This window comes from Mixophyes fleayi, chromosome 4, assembly GCF_038048845.1.
Source record: "Mixophyes fleayi isolate aMixFle1 chromosome 4, aMixFle1.hap1, whole genome shotgun sequence".
NCBI lineage: Eukaryota > Metazoa > Chordata > Amphibia > Anura > Limnodynastidae > Mixophyes > Mixophyes fleayi.
The window spans coordinates 71964121-71985857 of NC_134405.1; the positions used below are offsets into that span (position 1 = coordinate 71964121).

The 21737-nt window shown below is 40.5% G+C and overlaps 1 protein-coding gene across 1 annotated transcript in view; it reads left to right on the forward strand.

Moving 5' to 3' along the window:
• Positions 1-20339, forward strand: part of LOC142151615 (hexokinase-2) — a 39347-nt gene extending 19008 nt beyond the window's left edge. Inside the window, exons 3-18 of the mRNA XM_075207441.1 lie at positions 2655-2803; positions 4890-5009; positions 5792-5887; positions 6064-6163; positions 6282-6465; positions 7476-7631; positions 8275-8508; positions 9640-9944; positions 10318-10466; positions 10711-10830; positions 12462-12557; positions 13437-13536; positions 13631-13814; positions 15968-16123; positions 16424-16657; positions 17829-20339. Coding sequence (XP_075063542.1) covers positions 2655-2803; positions 4890-5009; positions 5792-5887; positions 6064-6163; positions 6282-6465; positions 7476-7631; positions 8275-8508; positions 9640-9944; positions 10318-10466; positions 10711-10830; positions 12462-12557; positions 13437-13536; positions 13631-13814; positions 15968-16123; positions 16424-16657; positions 17829-17973 — 2528 coding nt within the window. The 3' untranslated portion in view covers positions 17974-20339. The remainder of the gene's footprint in view (positions 1-2654; positions 2804-4889; positions 5010-5791; positions 5888-6063; positions 6164-6281; positions 6466-7475; positions 7632-8274; positions 8509-9639; positions 9945-10317; positions 10467-10710; positions 10831-12461; positions 12558-13436; positions 13537-13630; positions 13815-15967; positions 16124-16423; positions 16658-17828) is intronic.
• Positions 20340-21737: the final 1398 nt, after the last annotated feature.

Sequence of the window (21737 nt, forward strand, 5' to 3'; positions counted from 1 at the left end):
GCACAACATCAAAAACCAGATTACAGGAGAAGTGGTTGAAGAGCAGGTCAGCCCTATGCGTCTCTGCTGGAATCCACAGTACCGCAACGTGGGTAAATAAAAGCTAATAGTGGGTGGTATCATTTTATTATATTTATATATAAAACAAACAGCACACACAATAATAGAAGAAGCACTAATGCCAGAGGGTTCATCACACCGCACACTACACTCTCCTATACCTCACCATGTCTTAGTCACTTTGTCATGTGTAGTTCAATGTCCTCCTGCTTTTTGCAGATCCACAAAGAAAGCACAGTATGCGGAGCCTTTAGTGTCCATACAGGAACAATCCTGGACCAGTCTGACAGGAGTAGTGATTGCTAGTCAGTAATGTCCTGAAGAGAGGTACCATCTGCCCTGCGTCTATGTCTTTTTAAACCCTTCTCACATTATCATTCACTGAGGGCTGCCCGTGGACCTCCACCAGTCCCCTGCTTACTTACAGGCACCCTACGGTGTGTGCTAAGCCTGTCTGCAAGGCAGGATGCGACACAATGGCAAGCCTGCGGACTGTGTATAGATGCAACAGCCATGATGCATATTACATTACATAAACAAATGGCATGTTGCCACATTAGCAGCAGTGTGTGCAATCCCACCTGGCAGCATTTCAGACTATACAATAGACATAAAATACATACATATATGGCTAACATACTACAATCCAAGCAATATTAAACACAGTTTGTCAAAGAAGGGGTGTTGAGCAGCCTAAACCCCCTATTTTCAAAGTCCTGATACCCTATCTCACCACAGGCCGTTGCAATCTAATCTTTGACTGGCTGAGCATCATGATCAGCAACAAATTTAATCAAAATAGATTTAAATATCTTTAATCTTTATGGATCTCAGTTTATATAATCTGATAGTAACAGTACAGTGGAAATTTAGTAAAATTTGATATGTGTACTTTGTCAGGATAACACAACAATAATGTTGTACAAAACACAGTACTGTTTAACTTGGCTAATGTAAAATGCAGAAGGTCAGGACTTTAACGGGCTAGGACATTGCCTTTTGGAGTTTTGACTCCCCCTTGTGGATTTGCTATTTTTTTCTGAGTACCAAGCTGCATATAAAGGGAGAGACCCTTCACTCTCCAGGCCCCAAATTCTTAACAAAATAAATCATTTCTATTTACAAGAACATCTTGAGGCCCCGGATCAGGTTACCCCAAATAAGTTTCATATACTTTGCGCGCCCTGGATTTCAAGCAGACCTGCGAACGATCGAATGCTGCTTGATTTGTCTGCTGTCTGGAAAAAGTAACTAAATAAGTCAGAAGTATGAATGTAATTCCGTATAGATATACGATTTACTATATTTGATAGCTTTCTCTAACGCAGTTGGCTATTCAGTTATTCTTTGTGAATGTTCTGGCTGTAGGATTTGTTTAGGCCTATGAACCTGTGTTAGTTCTAGTCCTGCCAAGTTCAGAGTTGCTAGCGCATGGACATAACAAATAGAACAGATACTCACACCACAATGAAACGGGCTCAAACAGATGAATTATGAAATATTTTGCATACACACTCCTGTGTGTGACGAAGAAATATATAAATGCTAGGAAGAAAAGCAGTACAGAAGTGGATTCTGGAAATATTCCTAGAATACAGCTGTTTTGCATCATCCCTCCCTCAGACGTTATGCATGACGTGAAAGGCACAGATGTAAAGTTTTTTATTTACATTTAGAAAGGTCCCATCTGAAGCTTGCAACTATATTGTGTCTATCTAGTGTCCCGGTGACAAAGAGGTTAAACATGCTGGCTGTCTATGATTTGTATGGCTGTCTCTTTGTATGAGCACAATGGTTCTGGGCAGTGTAATCCCTCACAGCGAAGCCAGCACAGCAGAATCGCTGCTTGGGATAGAGCGATGATGGAGGTCATTCTAGGTCACAATTACCCATCCTAAGTACATCAATCTGAAGTTTACTATAGAAATACAGTTCTCTCTTTTTATAACACCAGGTTGAATTAAACCACTTCCAGTAAACCACTATGTGGTGATTAGATTTTTACCATCATAGACTGCAAGCATTATACCTTACAGTATTTCACGGGAAACTGTCTGTGGCGTCCAGTTTCCGGATCTTAACTGTATATTATTTTTCTGTGCTTGTCTGAATAAAGTAATATATGTTTATGAGGTACCAAGCTCTATATACTGTTCTATAGCTTAAGTCACTCTACTAATAAACATGATGGACCTGATTCATTAAGGAAAGGGAAGCAAAAAAATGAGTAACTTTGCACTTTGGCAAAACCATGTTACAATGCAATGGGTGCAAATGAGTTTATTATTTTGCACATAAGGAAAATAGTGACAGTTTTTTTCATGTAGGACACAAATACTTGATAGCATTATTTTTACATTGACATTAAAAGTTGATCTAGGACATGCCCTAACCCAAATATAAATCTGTCCTCACATTTTAAATTTACCTCCCCCTCCAATGCAACATGGTTTTGTCAAGGTTCAAAGTTACTCATTTTTTTGCTTTACTTTACTTAATGAAACAGGCCCGATACTGAATGGAAAGTCACCCTCAATGTAAATGGAAGCTCTGACAACGACTTGATTACTATGTCTTATTTGCCTCTTGTATAGAAAATGGAGATTTCCTGGCTCTGGATTTGGGAGGAACCAACTTTCGTGTCCTGCGGGTGAAAGTTTCCGATAACGGGATGAAAAAGGTGGAGATGGAGAACCAAATCTATGCCATCCCAGAGGATCTGATGAGGGGCAGTGGGGCACAGGTGAGGCCACAGCCTGGAACTGCAGGAAAGATAAATCATACCTCAAAAGTGGGGAGAAAGTAAAGTGTTTTATCAAGGCCTTATAAGGCTATTGTCTGTCTAGTTTGTGTAAGAGAAGGTGATGGTTCTGAGTGAGGAGCGGAAAGAAGGAAGGTGAGGGACAGTAGACAGAGATAATGTTCAGTATAGAGAACAAAATAACTTATGTACTCTTAGGGGTAAATTTATAAAACATTTTAAAAAGGTAAAGTGGAGGTGTTGCCCATAGCAGCCAATCAAATTCTAGCTATCATTTATCTAGTACAGTTTAGAAAATGATAGCTAGAAAGTGATTGGTTGCTATGGGCAACATCTCCACTTTTTCTTTTCAGAAGGTTTGAAAAATCTGCCCATTATATTCACTGATATGGAGGCCTGCTAGGGATAGCATTACCTAAGTGACTTGGTATTTTTATTTCAGTTGTTTCCTAAAATGATGTGGAGAGGGGTTATGCAATTCATTGTCATTGTTTGAGAGAATACAAGCTTCAGTACAGAGTTCAAATCACTTAGAAATAATACAAAGTGTTCCTGTAATGGGCTAAAAGACATTAGAATACAGGGACTTGGGTTGTCACCTAAAATATAATCTTATGAAAGAAAACGGCTGTTCTACACAACGGAAAGGTCTTTTATTTAGCACTTTCCCAGCCTGTACAGAAGCGGATTATACTGAGAATCATAGTCCTAGAAACATGTATTTTATATATTTATATCCACGCGCACACAGTTCTTTGAAAGTCTTGTGCAATGTGCAACGTGATGTTGGGCTAGCTGGCTGGAAGTCATGCAGAATGCGAGCAGGACGTAGAATCCTCCTCCTCAGCATTCTCTGCTTCTCCTGCGCGCTGCTCGCTGCTTCTCTCTCGCACACAAGTGAAGTTTTTCTGCCAGCAAGTGATTTCAGGAATAAAAACACGGTCGGCAGACAACAATAACTTGCACAATCCCGGCTCCACTCTGGTCAGCGCCTGCCATCTTTAATGCCGCGATTTGCTTTGACGTGCTTTGTCTGGCGCTTAGCAAAGAAAACAGTGTAATAGACAAAGCCCACCGCCCGAAATTACTGAGCGAGCTTCAAAATGTTCAGTCTTCCACCGCCTTACACTGGAAAAAAATTGTCGCTTAGCTTTTTCTTTTGTTTCATTGTCATTAAAGCATCTTGGTACTTATGTAAGAGACTCAATAAAAGTATTGAAAAATAGTGATATAACATATTCTGCCGCTGTATTGTACTTTACTGCGTCTAGAAAAAATAGACTGTACTTATAAACAGTCAATAAAGTAAATCTAGAACACTCAAGGGTTTAATTTTTAAGTAGCAAGTATGTACCTTGCACACTTATACTGTACTAACCAACTCCCACATTAAAAGTGAGAAACAGAAATAAAATTAGCATAATTCTATCTCAGTGCTGCTCCTGAAATACCGCTGCCATAACGATGTCCGTTATATCACTTCATGGCAAATACGTCCCTGAGTGATCATCATCATCATCATCATCATCATTTATTTATATAGCGCCACTAATTCCGCAGCGCTGTACAGAGAACTCATTCACATCAGTCCCTGCCCCATTGGAGCTTACAGTCTAAATTCCCTAATATATACACACACTCACACAAAGACAGACAGAGAGGGAGACAGACAGAGACTAGGGTCAATTTTTGATTGCAGCCAATTAACCTACCAGTATGTTTTTGGAGTGTGGGAGGAAACCGGAGCACCCGGAGGAAACCCACGCAAACACAGGGAGAACATACAAACTCCACACAGATAAGGCCATGGTCGGGAATCGAACTCATGACCCCAGTGCTGTGAGGCAGACGTGCTAACCACTAGGCCACTGTGCTGCCCACTGATGTCACTGGCTCTTTGTGTATCATGCTTCAGTAATGTCACTGACTGATAGACTATTGGTATAAGCCACACCATTGTTAATTCCGCTGTTTAGATATCTCAGTCAATATCCGCAGTAGTTTCTTATCTGCTGTTAACATTAGTAATTTCTTCTTCATGACACCTAAAGTTGCTTTTCAATTCCAGCTGTTTGACCACATTGCTGAGTGTCTGGCCAACTTCATGGACAAATTGAATATCAAAGACAAGAAGCTGCCTCTGGGATTCACTTTCTCCTTCCCCTGCCACCAGAATAAACTGGATGAGGTGAGTGGAGAACAGTCACACTACACATGGATGGCTTTTCACTTCAAAATTTACAATCAACCAGAGCAACCAATCTACAATTAGCGTCCATCCGTCTAGTGCAAGTTAGACAATAGAAGCGAGTTTCTGATTGGTTGCTGTGGCTCAATTCAAATATTAAACCTAAATGGAATGTTAGTGATTGAGCCATAAGGAGTTGGGTTATATAAAGTCCCTTATCGCCTGCACAATGCACATGTTATTGTGAGGATGTCATTTTATTGGTAATAGGCTTGAAAAGTGCATTTATTCCTATTAAATATACTCAAATTGCATGTCCTTACCTGATGGCAAAATATATCAGATACATTCTCATAGATATCGGCTCAGCCCACATAATTTGCCTGCAGCCACTGGATGTGATATATATATATATTCCATATAGCTGACTTCCATACATGTAATTTTAATCATAATTTTCCATGAACTGTAAACAGGCAGGAAATCCTGGTATCAGATGATGTAGGTTATACAATGAGCCTGCAGACTGTACTAACTGGTGTTATCGCTTGTGTTCAGCCTGCGTCAGGAAAAGGGCGATAACAGATAAAACTAACAACAATCTCAGGCATTGTCATGTCGCATTAACATATCTGCTGAGAGCCTGTTCCATAACCTACTACTATGTATAGTTCGGTTAATTAAGAGTCTGCTAAAAGTACACTTCTTGATTTAGAACATGACCTCTTGTAGACGCTAGTGCTCCATACAAGGTCCTCTCATTGTTCCATCTCTTTTTACAGAGCATATTGGTAAACTGGACTAAAGGATTCAAGGCCTGTGGTGTGGAGGGGCACGATGTTGTAACTCTGTTAAGGAAAGCTATTAAGAAACGTGGGGTAAGCTGGCTCTCATAGTACTTTTTCTAGGATGGTGAATCTTTGTTAATCCTGATAGATGTGAGCAAGGGGTATATTACATTATGGGCACTGTATTGTGTCATGTGTGTGTACTATGTTATGTAAGACATGATCATTACGTGGTATTGCTGACACCTGTATCTCCCTTACTATAGGATTTCGATATTGATATAGTCGCAGTTGTAAATGACACTGTGGGAACAATGATGACTTGTGGATTTGATGACCACAACTGTGAGATTGGCCTTATTATTGGTAAGGAGGTGACGATTAGTATGACTCCTCCCATAACTCCTCCCCCCAGCCCCCACTGTCTTCCACCTACACATTTTCTGCCTAGATTGATCTCACTCTTACCCTCTGTTCTTTATAGGCACAGGCACCAATGCTTGCTACATGGAAGACATGCGTCATATTGACCTGGTAGAAGGGGACGAGGGGCGTATGTGTGTGAACATGGAGTGGGGAGCATTTGGAGATGATGGAACGTTGGATGACATTAGAACCGAGTTTGACCGAGAAATTGACATGGGGTCTTTAAATCCAGGAAAACAAATGTAAGTATCTCAGTGTAATGTGACAGCAACAACTGGTATGACTGTATCACTTATGTCTATGGCTGTATATTACTACTATAGAAGTAAGACTGTAATGAGTATTTGTAGTAATATATATCTCTTTTGATTTTACAATTATCACCATGTCTGTAATTAATCATTATCTCATTACTTTATTGCTCTTACTAGATATGGAGCTGGATTACTATTGTTCTCTTTGTCATATAGACCAGTACTACAACTAAGGGAATGTTGCGCTATATTTTAGGAACGTTGCCTTGTAAACTCTGTGTAGCATGTTCTGCTGTAGATAAAGATTCTGTTTCAGGTATTTTAGATTCCTGTTGACTGATGGGTGACAGAGCACCCATCAGTTATACAGCAGAGACAGCCCGTTTGGGGCTGAACCAAAATTTATGAATATGCCGCATTTCAATTCACCAGATTGTACTGAATTTAATGCAGTTGCATTTCGTTAATATTGGTTGGACCACAAAATGTGTATCTGTAAGATGTGCCTCAGAATTATCACTAGTCCAGAATGAAGCATCTTACATATCGCTTCTGCCTGCAACATGTTTCCTCACACTGTTTGTAGGTGATACATGCAGTTTAATTATAGGAGAGTCATATGCAAGCACATGAGATTATAGTTAAATAAAAAATGCAAAAATCCCAATGTTACATATAGTACTCAGTTTTTTACGGTTAATTAAAATTGTTTTAAACTTGTAACATTGCCACCTGGTGGTTATTTCATGTACTGACATCATGACATTAGTTAGCGTTGACCTATCTGGGTTTCTGCAGATGTCAATGTAATGTTTTTTTATGAGGATGATATTTTGTCAGTATGACACTCCACCATATTCCTTTCGGTAGAACCCAGAGGATACAGTTCCAGGGTTAGCATCCATGCTGATGGGTTAGTGAGGTGTGAGATAGAATAGAATAGGCATGTAGCAGTTCTGGGTCTCTGAGTGCTGACTGTTAACATTGTCTCTCTTTAGGTTTGAAAAGATGATCAGCGGGATGTACATGGGGGAGCTGGTCAGGCTCATCCTAGTTAAGATGGCAAAGGAGGATCTTTTGTTTGAAGGAAGAATTACAGCTGACCTTTTGACGACGGGACATTTTGAGACACGCTACGTCTCAGAGATTGAAAAGTAAGATTGTGAATTGCTCGTGGAATATTAATGAAATGTCATATCGCGTACTATGAGGCTGCCCCTGTGGCTCTAACATAAAATGTTTAGAGGGACCAATCTTCTTTAATTAACCTTTTATCCTCTTGGTTTTGCTCTTCCTTAAACTATATAGAGGTGAGTTTATTTAGATGACTGGGCCATTAATTATCCAGATAATCTCCAACAGGGAAAATATGGTCTGTTAAGGGTTGTGAAATAATGCTCTTTGACATGATGCTACGACATAACTTTTCAATGGAAAATGGAAAATTCTGCCATTCCCACGGACAGTTCTAAGTAATACTGACAGCTTAGGCAGCTGACTGTCTTACAACATAATAAATACGTGACTGTTGCTGTACTGTATAACCTCACACACTGTTATTGGTTGGTGGGTTCATAGATAGATAGCAGCAGTAACCATTTACCATATATCCACTTCTGCTTTGTACTTCCCTTCCTGTTACTGTAATGCACAGTCACACATGCCGTCAATGCACAGTACAAGGTCTTATTATCATGTCCTCCGTGACACACTACTTCTGTGACAGTGTAGTATTACAATAAGGGTGATGTAACACAAATTTATTTTTAATCTAGTTGATTCTTCTGACCCTTTCAGAGATAAAGAAGGGATCAAAACGGCTCAGCAGATCCTGAGCAAACTGGGATTGGAGCCATCGCATGAGGACTGCGTGGCAACGCACAGAATCTGCCAGATTGTCTCTACTCGATCCGCCAGCTTGTGTGCAACCACGCTGGCTGCTGTTCTGCGCCGTATTCGAGAGAACAAAGGTGTGGAGCGGTTGAAGTCAACAGTGGGAGTGGATGGGTCCGTCTACAAGAACCACCCGCAGTAAGTGAAGAGCAGGGTCACAGGGAAGCTATGCGCTAAGGGGGCGATTTAGTGTTGGACGCAAGCGCGTTTGTGCTGTTTAAATATATGGCTCGCTTCACATTTGACACACTGCACAGTTGCACATCTTCCACTGGTGTTTTGAGTTGCTCATACCCCACACTTGCTCCCCCTTGCGCTTGGTGAGCTGGATCAGGGCATTCATGTACAATAGGACTTGCAGAACTAAATGCACCCTGATAGGTGTCTTATTTTGATTTATACATATCTTTGAAATGAGTTCATTATCAAATTCAAATTCTTTGCCTACACAAGACCGTTGCAGTTTTTGAGTTGATGAGGTTTGCTGTCTTTTTGATCCAGATGCATCTTTATGATTTTATGTCACACTATAAATTTAAAGGAAAATGAAACACATTAACTAGTATTCCAAACAGAAAGCGTCTGATGCTGTAACAAGTAATTTACAGCATTTGTAAAAAGCTAAAAACATAAAACTAGTTGTATGACTGCTGCGTATATAGCTGCCTGCTTTTTGAAAACGCTCATATGGGATCACACTTTCGGAAAGTTTTATTGTAACACTTTTGTTTCTGACCTCATTAACTTACATTTAGGTTTCACGGTGTAGGAGAGGCTCTTAGCTGGCTTCCACTGTACCAGGAAGACTAAGGAGCGAGTTACAGGGGAGGTACATAGAAATGTAATGCCAGTTCCTCACAGTAAACAGAGTCTTGAATATATTCTTTAGAATGTTTTAGTCCAGCTTCCAGGGCAGGACTAGTTAGGTAATGTGAAGCTGTTGGGAGAGGTTTGGAGAGGAACAGCAGGAGCAATTAACAGGGAAAGGTTAGTGAGCCCTTGTGAGAGTACTGCTGCATGGTGTGGTAAGAGGCAGAGTGTGCCCCCAAGTGTACTCCTATGTTTACTTTTAGTTGATGTCTATAGTGTTTCTTTAAGGTCAAATTACACCTAACATGTCAGTAAGGTCTACTATTTCTTGTTAATAGAAATAGTAGACTTGTCTTTGTTTAATAGACTAGTAATCAATTCTATGATAATATTTTTGGGTAAATTGTTTTGTTTCGCTGAGCGAGTCGGCATTCTCATTTGGTGTAATTCCTTTATCAGCTTTGCACGGCTCCTTCAGAAGGCTGTGCGCAGGCTTGTGCCTGAATGTGACGTCCGATTCATCCGATCAGAGGATGGCAGTGGTAAAGGAGCCGCCATGGTGACAGCCGTAGCATACCGACTGGCTGACCAGCGCCATGAACAGGAGAAGACACTTGAAGCCCTGAACCTTAGTACTCAGCAACTCCTAGAGGTTAAGAAGATCCTGAGAGACGAGATGGAGAGGGGCCTGAAACAATCAAGCCACGATGAAGCCACAGTCAAGATGCTGCCTACTTATGTACGGTCCACCCCCGATGGCACAGGTGAGAGGACCCTACGGAGCTTAATAAACATCTTGGGAATTGGCCAGTACTCTGAACGTTGTGTCATATAGTAAAGTTGTTTGGCGTGAAATGTGGTTCTGCAGTGTAAGTTTGTACACATCAATTAGGTGGTGTTCAGGACCGTGGCTTCTGATACACTCTGAGCTTTTAGGAACAGTTACTGGAAACATAAAGTAGAAGATCTCTGTCCATGTTTAGTCCATTTCACAAGTGACTGAGATTTACCTCTGTTTAATTGTAATCTGCATTTCCTATATGGAACAGAATTGTTTAGAGTCCAGACTCACAACAGTAAGATACACAGTGTGGTCAGACGCCTGAGATGTAATTGTGACACACTCATGTATTCCAGAGAGAGGCGACTTCCTGGCCCTGGATCTTGGAGGCACTAACTTCCGCGTACTCCTGGTGCGTGTTCGGAACGGCATGAGACGCGGGGTGGAAATGCACAACAAGATCTACACCATCCCCCAGGATGCAATGCAGGGGACCGGAGAGGAGGTGAGATTGGCCTATATCTGACAACAACGGAAGAGTCTTGCGCGCCTTACTCTGTTATAATTTGGCCTCCTTAGTAATTAATTAATATAACCATTCTATTACCATGCATTTGAACCACAAATCTTTACAGTCAGGAAATTGTATTAAAATAAAATGTTCGTTTAAAGTCTATTACTTATCATGGTTGTTCTCTGGAAATGTTACTTTTTTTATTTAATACCGATGATCCTTTCATTCCTTGCAGCTCTTCGACCACATAGTCCACTGCATTGCTGATTTTCTGGAGTACATGGGTATGAAGGGCGTTTCGCTGCCTTTGGGGTTCACCTTCTCCTTTCCTTGCCACCAGAACAGCCTGGATGAGGTAACTATTAGCAGAATGTACAGTATGTGTAATATGCCACAGCCCATTCCATCCATAACCTGTTCATTGGGCTTTTATATTTACATTTATATTGTGCCTACAGGAGTCATCCTCTTACATAAGTTTTTAGCCCATCCCTGGCCCCTTGTTGAAGAGATTTCACATATGTACTATATTATATATTTCCATACCCTAAAAGGGGAAAAGCAGGGTTTTCACGCTTAAGATTTCAGCTTTGCATTTTACCAAATTATTCATGAATTTACATACCATACCATTAGTGGGCGTGGCCAGCATGCTTTGGGACATAGCTATAATTTTAGACAGTGCTTGGCTGCTCTCCAACTCTTCCTATCCCCATCATATAAACGGGCAATGCTGCATGCACTACTGTTAGGGGAACACAGCTCTCCCTTTTCGAGCAGAACCGTGTGAAGCGGGACATACCTCCCAACTGTCCCTACAATCAGGACAAAGTCCTGATTGAGTGTGTCAGAACAGTTGACAGACTGTCCTGCTCTCTCCTACCTGTTCTTGCTGCTTTCAATACTTGTTGGGGAGAGATGGCTGTTAACAGCGCAGACAGAAACGATCTTCACAAAATCTGCAAAGTGTCTGGTCCCGGGGCAGGGTTCAGCATACAGTACCCCAGGCTAGGAGGGGGTTTCCAGGCACTAGGAAGCCCCCCCCCCTCGGTTTGCCTATACGCCCATGTGTAAAAGCTTTTAAAACAGCCAATTTTTATTTTGAATAAGGTTAAAGACCTCTACAAAATATAGCATAAAAACAGCTCTTATCTGAGTCCACGTGATTTTGATAATAAGGAGGAACACTTGAAGCTATCCGCAAATATCACTCTAAAACTTGACTAAAAAATACCAATATCGTGAGGACAAAACTCTACATGTTTCGTTCTCTGGAACTTCATCAGGGGTATGATTTGTCCTTACAACCCTCAGTCTTAAAAACAAAGAATATTATATGAACCAATCATATGTCACTTCCTTACTTTTAACTACTGCTGTTACCCTACAGCTTTCACAAATTGTCTAATCAGATACTATGAATCTAGTTTACACACTATTCCATAAATATATTTTCCCAAAACACAATAGTATATAAACAGTAAAGTGTTTTCTCTCAGGGAGACATAAAGAAATCTATATCCAAACCTACTTGCATCTAACGCATCTCTCTCAATACTCTCTCATACCTCCAATTATAAACACAATAATGTATATAAACAATACAATAAGTTATTTTCTTTTTCTTTAATTAACAATCCATTTAGACAACACTTCCATTAAACCCCTGTCAGACCCGACAGCATACTATTCCTAAATCATTAATACACATTTACCAAAACTATTACAGAAACACTAAAACTTACAACTCCCACTATCAGCTCATCAAGCAAATCTATCTCACCAGCTGTTCTGTGAGCAAGAAAAACCAAAAACAAAACCCCCCCACAAATAATCTAACGTACATACATATTTTATACAATATCTATAGCAACATAGCAAGCCTTATATTTACTTCATGATCTGAAGAAAGCCTACAAGTCATACTGCCCTATAAAACGTGGTCAGCGCCTCCATTATACATAACCTGCTTTCCTTTCTCTGCAGGGCATTCTTCTGAAGTGGACAAAAGGCTTCAAGGCCTCTGGCTGTGAGGGAGAAGATGTGGTGAATCTGCTGAAGGAAGCCATCCACAGGCGGGAGGTGAGTTTCCTGGATCATTGTTGCTGTTTTTCCACTGTAATATAACCGGTAAAAAACTTGATGGAAGGAAGAACAGGGACCATTGAATATACTGGGTGGCTGATGTAATGACATGTAAACTGATTTTAGCAATTTGTTATTTTATTTACCACCTTCGAAAACCACAAAATTTAATGTAAATTATCATCATTAACATCATCATCACCATTTACTTATATAGCGCCACTAATTCTGCAGCGCTGTACAGAGAACTCACTTATATCAGTCCCGGCCCCAATGGAGCTTACAGTCTAAATTCCCTAACACATAGACACACACACACAGACTAGGGTCAATTTTAATAGCAGCCAATTAACCTACCAGTATGTTTTTGGTGTGTGGGAGGAAACCGGAGCACCCGGAGGAAACCCATGCAAACACGGGGAGAACATACAAACTCCACACAGATAATGCAATGGGCGGGAATTAAACTCATGACCCCAGTGTTGTGAGGCAGAAGTGCTAACCACTGAGCCACCGTGCACTATTACTATCTACTGTCTGCTCAGAATGTTATTGATCCGTTTATCTAATGTTTATTTTGTCATATTCTCGTGAGTTGGTTGCATCACAAACTTTTCACCAAGGTTGGATAAATAGGAAGCTGTCTTTTTTCTTGTGTCCCTTTCTTATTGTTCCTCCCAATTGTAACATACCCCCGATATGTGGTCAATACTGAAGTCTATGATATGTTGCAAATTGTTCTCTAGAGTAAAGTCACTGGAAAACATAGTGTATGTCGGAATAAAGATGATACTCCCTTTACCAGTAAGCAGGGTCGGATGAGAGCTCTAGCCTTGACATTTCACATGATTCTAGGTTCCGTTTTGCCCTTTATAGGAGTTTGACCTGGATGTAGTGGCTGTTGTGAATGATACAGTGGGGACGATGATGACTTGTGGCTATGAAGACCCTCACTGTGAAATGGGGCTGATTGTCGGTAAGATACAACTCTGTCCATATATATATATACATATTTATAATATTCACTACAGAAGTCTCTGACAACATGAACTTGCATCTGTGAACCTCAGGTACCGGCAGTAACGCCTGTTACATGGAGGAGATGAGGAACGTGGAGCTGGTGGAGGGCCAGGAAGGCAGAATGTGCATTAATATGGAGTGGGGAGCGTTCGGGGATAACGACTGCCTGGAAGATTTCCGCACAGAGTTTGACAAGTCTGTGGATGAGCTCTCTCTTAATCCTGGCAAACAGAGGTACGTTGTCGTTATAACCAAAATCCCATAGGCAACAAATCTGTTCCTAACAAACCTAATGAGCTGTCATAGAAATACTCAGGTTTTGTGTATAAAAGCTCCTGTTATTACAGCAGTGGATGGTTTGCACACAGTGTGCCTGAAACATCATATTACATGTCAGCTTCTGGCCTGGACTATCAACCACTCTGGTTCAGCACCGAGGTGCCTACTTGGTTTTGTGAGTGCATTTCTAAGTGTGCGCTTACATTCCGGTCTATAGAGACGCCTTGGTAAACTCGTGTGCATAGATACCACTACACAACCTCCCCTCTCATTCATTTAAACCTTTTAGTGTTGCTCCTAGAATCCTGCTCAGATTACCCTAATCTATGGTTTAAATAATAATAGTGAGGGGATATTGGGATTGCCTTTATTATGTCTTGGCAATTTTGTGATTAAAGCTTTCTTTTTTTTTTTTTTACATTGGGCAAAGTGCACCTAGAAGTTTGCCTCTCCAATAAAATGTATCTTGTGCTGCAATAGGAAAAGACCTAGTTATGACATATTATATTTTCTTTGTTAATTTTCATTGCTAATGGCAATGATAAGACATTATTTAACCTGTCTCTTTATTCAAATTGTTTAGCCAGGACAGGGGCTTAGAGAGAAGTCTATCCCAGGAATAGCCTATAGTATTGTAAGGTTGCGAGCAGGGTGGGTCCTCTTACCTTTCTGTCTGTATGTATTACCCAGTATTGTTTTATTACTGTGTTTGTTCCCAATTGTAAAGCATTACAGAATATGCTGGCGCTATATAAATTAATGCTGATTAGGATATAGTAAAGTGACCACATTTGCAGTCACTTTACTTACACACAGTTTGCGATAGAAAGGAGAGGAGCAGGAAGTCTGCTGGAGAGGGAACTGTAGATGACTCTCTTGTAATGCTCTCTACATAGGATGGAACGCCTTACGCCATCTTTAGATGGTGTTAGCAGTCGAAAGTAGTTCATTTTCGCAGTCTCCTTAGACACCCACAGAGTTTGCATTTGCAATAATAAATAAGCTTGTTAATAAAATGCTGTAAACTGCAGTTTTCAGGGGGATTTACTGGCATATAAACCTCTTCAGAGATTCGTAAATAGGTCCCCTAATAGTATATTTGCTAAACTTTCTAAAAAGGAAAACTGGAGGTGTTGCCTATAGCAACCAATCAGATTCTAGCTATTATTTTGTAGAATGTATAAGATAAATGATAGCTAGAATTTGGTTGGTTGCTATTGGCAACACTTCCACTTCTCCTGTTAAGAAGGTTTAGTAAATCTACCCCTTAACCTCTGCCAGCTCAGAGCTGGTGCAAAATTGTAGTGTTTTTTTCTGCAGTGAAAATGGCACATGGGTTTTGCGTTGTACTTCAGCCATTTTGTGCTTTGTAAATGAGGTCCACTGTCTGCAGAGAGTGCCAGGATCTTAGGGCAAACGTACATACTAATCAAATGCTGTGTTGTCAGATTTATTCTACATTGTTTTGTTCATTTAGCATGTTCTGGTAAAAGGAAACTATAACCCCTTATTCATAAGAATTAAAGGTAAAAATAAAATATTTGGGTTCATTAACAGATATTTATTAACATATTAAATCACTCTTTCCTTTCAATTCTCTTTTACAAATATGAAAGCACTTGTATGCTGCTTAGCGGTTTTTCTTGTCAATGGAACCTATTTCTTGTGAACATACCAATGTCCATTGCTTGGAAAAACACAGGAAATAGTTGGGAAACCACTTTCTGTTGCACTACTCACTTCCTGTTGTTGGCACAGTCTATTTATTGCGAGCAATATGATAGCTCCAAGAAAAGTACAGGCGTAAACATCCAGATTAAAAATAATTAGGGCTTCTATTAGGACGTCCTGTTTTTCATTTTAAAAACAGGACATATATCACCTGAAGTTTGTTTACGCCATGAATATAGGAAAGTATCCAACTTGTCCTGTTATGGGAAAGAATGGGAAACTGAGTATTAGGGGATAAAGATTCTGGGTGTAATAAAGGACTGTGCTGGGAAAACTTCACACAGGGAGCTCTATGTAAATTGCCTGGACGCAGCTACTGGCCTATGTCTGTTGTACATTCTTCCTTGTCCCGCTAATGAGGTGTCTTCTGGCTGCAGGTTTGAGAAGATGATCAGCGGCATGTACCTGGGGGAGATTGTCAGGAATGTTTTGATAGACTTTACCAAACAGGGTCTCCTCTTCCGTGGAAAGATATCCGAGAGGCTGAAGACAAGGGGCATTTTTGAAACCAAATTCCTGTCTCAGATCGAGAGGTGAGTGAACATAAAGACCCTTCACTAATTATCAGATTTTTCCGTGACTTCTGGTTCTGCCGGAAATAGAAAACATTTTTCTTGTTGCCTTTTGGATTGTAAGCTTTAGTGACCGGGTCGTCTTCTCAGTGCATGTTCTTTATTTGTTATAAGAGTATGTTTGCTGTGTCTGTATTACACATAGCTGTGGGATATATTTGTATTTCTAACACTAATAAGTCAATCAAAGATTCTGAGATAAGTGATCTCGGTTCCTATGCTGTTAAATTGTCTAAGTCTTTCCTCTTCTCATCTTGGCAGTGACCGCTTGGCATTGCTGCAGGTTCGCTCCATCCTCCAACACCTTGGTTTGGATAGCACATGCGATGACAGTATCATCGTAAAGGAGGTGTGCACCGCGGTGGCACGGAGAGCCGCCCAGCTCTGCGGGGCCGGGGTAGCCGCAGTGGTTGACAAGATCCGAGAAAATCGAGGGTTGGCCAACTTGAAGGTCACGGTGGGTGTGGACGGAACGCTCTACAAGCTTCACCCACAGTAAGTTATTGGTACAATCTCTAGTTAGGTTTAATATTTAGGGTTTTGCATCTTCAAAAACAGCCGCATTATTTTACTTTTATAGAATTGTAAACAATGGGGTAAAGAGTGTCTTGGAATGTTATGTTACAAGGGTCCTACATAAATGTGTTTTAAAATGGACTTATGACCTGCTGAAACTCCACAATTGAACCTTCATCATGTTAACTGAAAAAGACCAATTTTACAATTATAATTAATTGTATAGTTATAATTAATTTTACAGGTATAATTAATTTTGCTTGCCTGTACTCCCAGCGCTCCTGTAATCCTTGACATCTTGATGATGTCAGCAGTAGGCGGGTGTTGAATATACGTTTGGTTATATCTGCCCAGCTCTGTTACACCTCATGAATGCACAATTACTTGGTTCCTTCTACTCTGAGTCTGGGCTCTATGTCAGGGCAGAATCGGACAGTATGGAGCCGTTTCAGCTGGGGTAAAAGGATAGACTGACAGCATACAGGACACCCAGTTTTTGTGATTTGCAATACATAGAAGACAGTTGAGTATAAAAAGAACTACTATACATAGATGTATATACTGCATATATGTCATTACTGTCCAACATTTTCATTTTATGCACTAAATAATTATCATACCTGAAATCCTATTGGAAAAATATTATTTCTGACCAATCATGAACAGATTTGATTGTTTGGCCCAATCGGATTTGTGGTCAAATGCACAGATCAGATCATGTATCAGTTAGGTGAAACGACAGAATTACGCAGAGCTGTCAGTCTGTAATCACACAATGATGCTGTCATCTGTCCATCAGATTTATGGACCTGTCTGTAAACATTCCAGTCTATTATGTTAGGGGGTGGGGAGCCAATTTTGAGGCAATATGATCTAATACAACCAAATTGGTAAACAGGCATGTGTGAAATGCATTGAAGGGAAAACATAGTACTTGAACTAAGGATTATAAAATAAAATATCAAATTACCTTTGATTATTGGTCATTTTATGTAATCAGGATAGTAAATGAATGTACAATCAGACCAACAGATCATAAAGAGTTTGCCTGCTTATGATACACAACTGATTAGTGTATCTATTTTAATGCAAGCCTGAAAGTGTTTTCTGTTGTGAATCTATTAAATATTGTTTTTATGCTTAATTGCAGTTTCTCGTCCATCATGCACCAAACTGTGAAAGAACTGTCCCCAAAGTGCCAGGTGACATTTCTACAGTCTGAAGATGGCAGCGGGAAAGGAGCCGCCCTTATCACGGCAGTGGCATGTAGGATCCGGGAAGCGGGTCAGCGTTAGAACAGAGGAGCTGAGGAATTTGTTTGCGTTCATTCCTGTACAGAGACTTGTTACATACTTCTTACTTCCTCACTACCTTACACTCCACTGGACTGGTTGATCATCCCGGATGCAGCCCATATCAGCAAGGATTTTGCATGCATTTGACCACACCTATACCAGGGAGACATGTACATAGGTCAATATTATTTTATTTTTTGTAGGGTAGATAGGTGGCAATGGAACTGGCTACCCATGTTTTGTTGCTGATAGTGGTTAGACTAAGCCTGAATCCACCTAACTTCTCAAAGCAGCTTCCCAAAAAGATTCTTCTGCATAAGTGTCTTTAATATAGTGTTCCCAGGAGTCCTATGTATAGAGATGAGTATTTATATTCAAACCTCCACACATTTTAATACTGCTATACTGCTCCAGACCAGGTTGTGATTTCAGACAAATATGGCATCTGTTTAAGCATCACAAGCAAGCCCGGACTGGCAATCCGGCACTTCTGGTGAACGCCAGAAGGACCGGTGGACACAGGGCCGACGCTGCCTTGCTCTCACCAGGCCTTGCTGTCACTGATTGACTTTTTTTCAGACTCACAGCTGTCAGCACTAGCTGCTCTTGGCTTAAAAAAAATGGAATGTGCAGCCGCTCCTCCCATGAACCAAGCGCGATTCATATGTTTGTGGAGGTGCTTCAAGTCACACTGCACCAGCAACGGCCCATCGGCGTGCAACTATAGGTGGGTCTGTGTGCTTTCAGTGCCAGGGCTGATATTTAGTCCCAGAACAGCCCTGATCACAGACCATTTGATCTCTCATTGAAATACAAATGTCTGGCAGTGACTGGAGTTATGTTAAGACATTTCCAAATATAAATAATTCCCATTGTAGGAAATTAGTAAATCATCAGAAAAATAATAATTCTTCAGTTATTGCTTGGCCTTAAGAGAAAGGAAACTGAAACACATTGAGGTTAATGATATGGAGTATTTATAAGGACAGATGTTATTTTGGCTAAGTACAAATGTATACCATGTGACCTGGAAGTGTATACCATGTGACCTGGAAGTGTATACCATGTGACCTGGAAGTGTATACCATGTGACCTGGAAGTTATACAAATGTTTTCCAGCACAATACACCACTTTGAGCGGTGGAATGGACACATTTAGCAGAATATAAGGTCACTGTCCCCCTGAGAAAAACAGTTGCCTTAATCTTAAAGTATTTTTCCCATAACATTAAAGAGGATAAAGCTGTCTTATATTCAGAAGAGTCTTATACTCCGGTAAAGCTGTATCAGTGAATGTTTAGAAAGGAGATATATGAGTAGTCGCTATATCCTACAACACTTGAAAACTTTAACCAAACTTCAGGACTGTACAGTAAGGTGATAGGAATAAGCAATAAATCCGCTCCGCAGGGTGTGCAGACTGCAGAGCACCTGAGGACTCCGTTCATGTTTTACACAAATGTTTATTGCATACCTCCCAGCTGTCCTGACTTAGGCGGGACATCCCTGCCATCCCGCCAGTTGGCTCATTTCTCCCAGCAGCCGGGAAGTTGGGAGGTATGTTCCCGCTCACCATGGTGCCCTACGCACCTCCCATGGCAATTCATATTTCTATTCAGGGGAGGGTAGCAGGGTTGGAAGGAGGCCTCCCACTTCAGAAACGCTAGACACCCCCCCCCCAGCACAACGAGAACACGCCCCTTTTGTATACGACGCAACAAAGCACACACTTTGTCCCGATTTGGACCGGGACCAATGTTGGGAGGTAGATTCTTGTAGAATAGAAGTAAATTATTAGTACTATTTTATTGCAATGTTAATTTATGTCAAGTATATATAAGATGTTTTTAGCCTGTTAGAGATTAATTACTGGTGTTGAGCACCTTGTAATAAATGCTGCTCTTTAATAATTTGCCTTTCCCAAATAATAATAACTTGCACAAGTTATGGCCAATGTCCAATAGAATGATCTGCATATATATTCTGTATACAGTACAGATTTATATTTCTACACACAAGCTGCATATCTATGCAACGTCTATAATGCACACAGATTTTAATTTTTGCTAAGTACAGATTTAACTAGATTTCTATAGGAGCTCTATACAGTAAATATGTATGTATAAACACTTCCATTTACAGTCACAGTAATCGTGTCATATGTTCAGGTGTAATATGTTTGGTCCATGTGCTTAATGTGAGTTGGTACAGCTCTTAATGCACGGTACCATTGTCTCACAGAAAATGGTCGTCTGTTTGATGTACATAGTAATAGAGAAGCTGTGTTTTATTTATAATTGCTATTTTATTGGCTTTCTGTACCTGTAACTTGATAAAGTTGCCGAATGCTTTTTAGAAATATGAAATGTGTCTTCATGTGTCTTTATTATAACGGAGAGGGGTAATTACATTCCATCAGATAGTGGTTCTGATCCTTTATTTTGTTCTTCTTGTGATGCAGTTATCACTTTATTAATCCTTTCACCACACACAACACTTATGGTACTGCACCTCTTTTAAAGGTGCAGTACACTACCTCCTAACCGTCTCAATGTAGGCGGGACAGTCTCGATTTTAGAGCTCTATCCCGCCATCCCGATAGGAACAGCTTTGTCCCGATCTGTGGGATATTAAAGAGATATGTCTAATTCACTGCTGCTCTCACCAGTGTGCACAGCAATAAAGGTTTTAGAGGGGAGGAGAGAATGGGCAGCCTAGCGCTTCAAAAAGGACAGCCCCACCCCCCTCCCAGCATGAGCATGCAGCCTGTTGGTTCACTAAGAAGCAATGACATCATTTAGGTGCAGGGCTATGACCCATGACTCTACTCCCTCTTAGTGCTAATGATATGACACTGAACCTTCTGTCCTGGTATACCTTGCATATGTACTAGGTCTCGTACCTTCATATATGTGAATGGTCATTAGTGCGTTTACCGTAACGGGAACGTAGGTTGAACACGCTAGTCCTGATCTAGATAAGTGATTCAATTTAACAAGCATAGTGAAGGCTTTGCAAATATTTCATTTAAATGAAGCCAGAAACTATAAATATAAGCTACCATACTTGCCAACTTTTGATATCTTGCCGTCGGGAGAGCCCGAAGGACAGGTCACGTGACGGGCTAGGAGGGGGCGTGACGACAACGTCACATCATAGCCCCCCTCCCTACTAGGAAATGCCTAAATTCACAGCATTTAAAGCAGAGCGAGGCTTAATGATGGCATTAAGCCCCTCCTCTACTAATCAATGCCGTCAATTTCAACATTTTATAGTAAATGCAGTCAGCATCCGGGAGGTCCCCTACTCTTCACGGACTCCCCAAAATTCAGGAGCTCCCGGAAATTCCAGGAGAGTAGGCAAGTATGATTACTCTCCCACCCAAAAAATTACCTATACCAAGAAAAGTATTTGTGCCATGCTACTGAAGTATGGGTAAATAACTCCCCTCGCACATTAAAGTATACCCATTGTTTGTGGATTCCACAAAATTGAAGAAATAACCAATATTGAGGAGAATGCAGCTTATACATTCACCAGGAACTACAAACACCACTAGGGAATAGGGTACAAAGTGGGTCTCACAAGTATTGCAAAATGTGTGGTTTTGGGTAAATGTTTGTTCACAGCAACAGACTAAAAACAAAAAAGGTGTAACAAGTAAACAAGAAAAAATACACCTACAAATCTTACTCTTAATATATTTTTTTACCATTTACTGACAAGTGAAATTTGTAATCTTTTTTTAATTTTTTTTTTTGAGG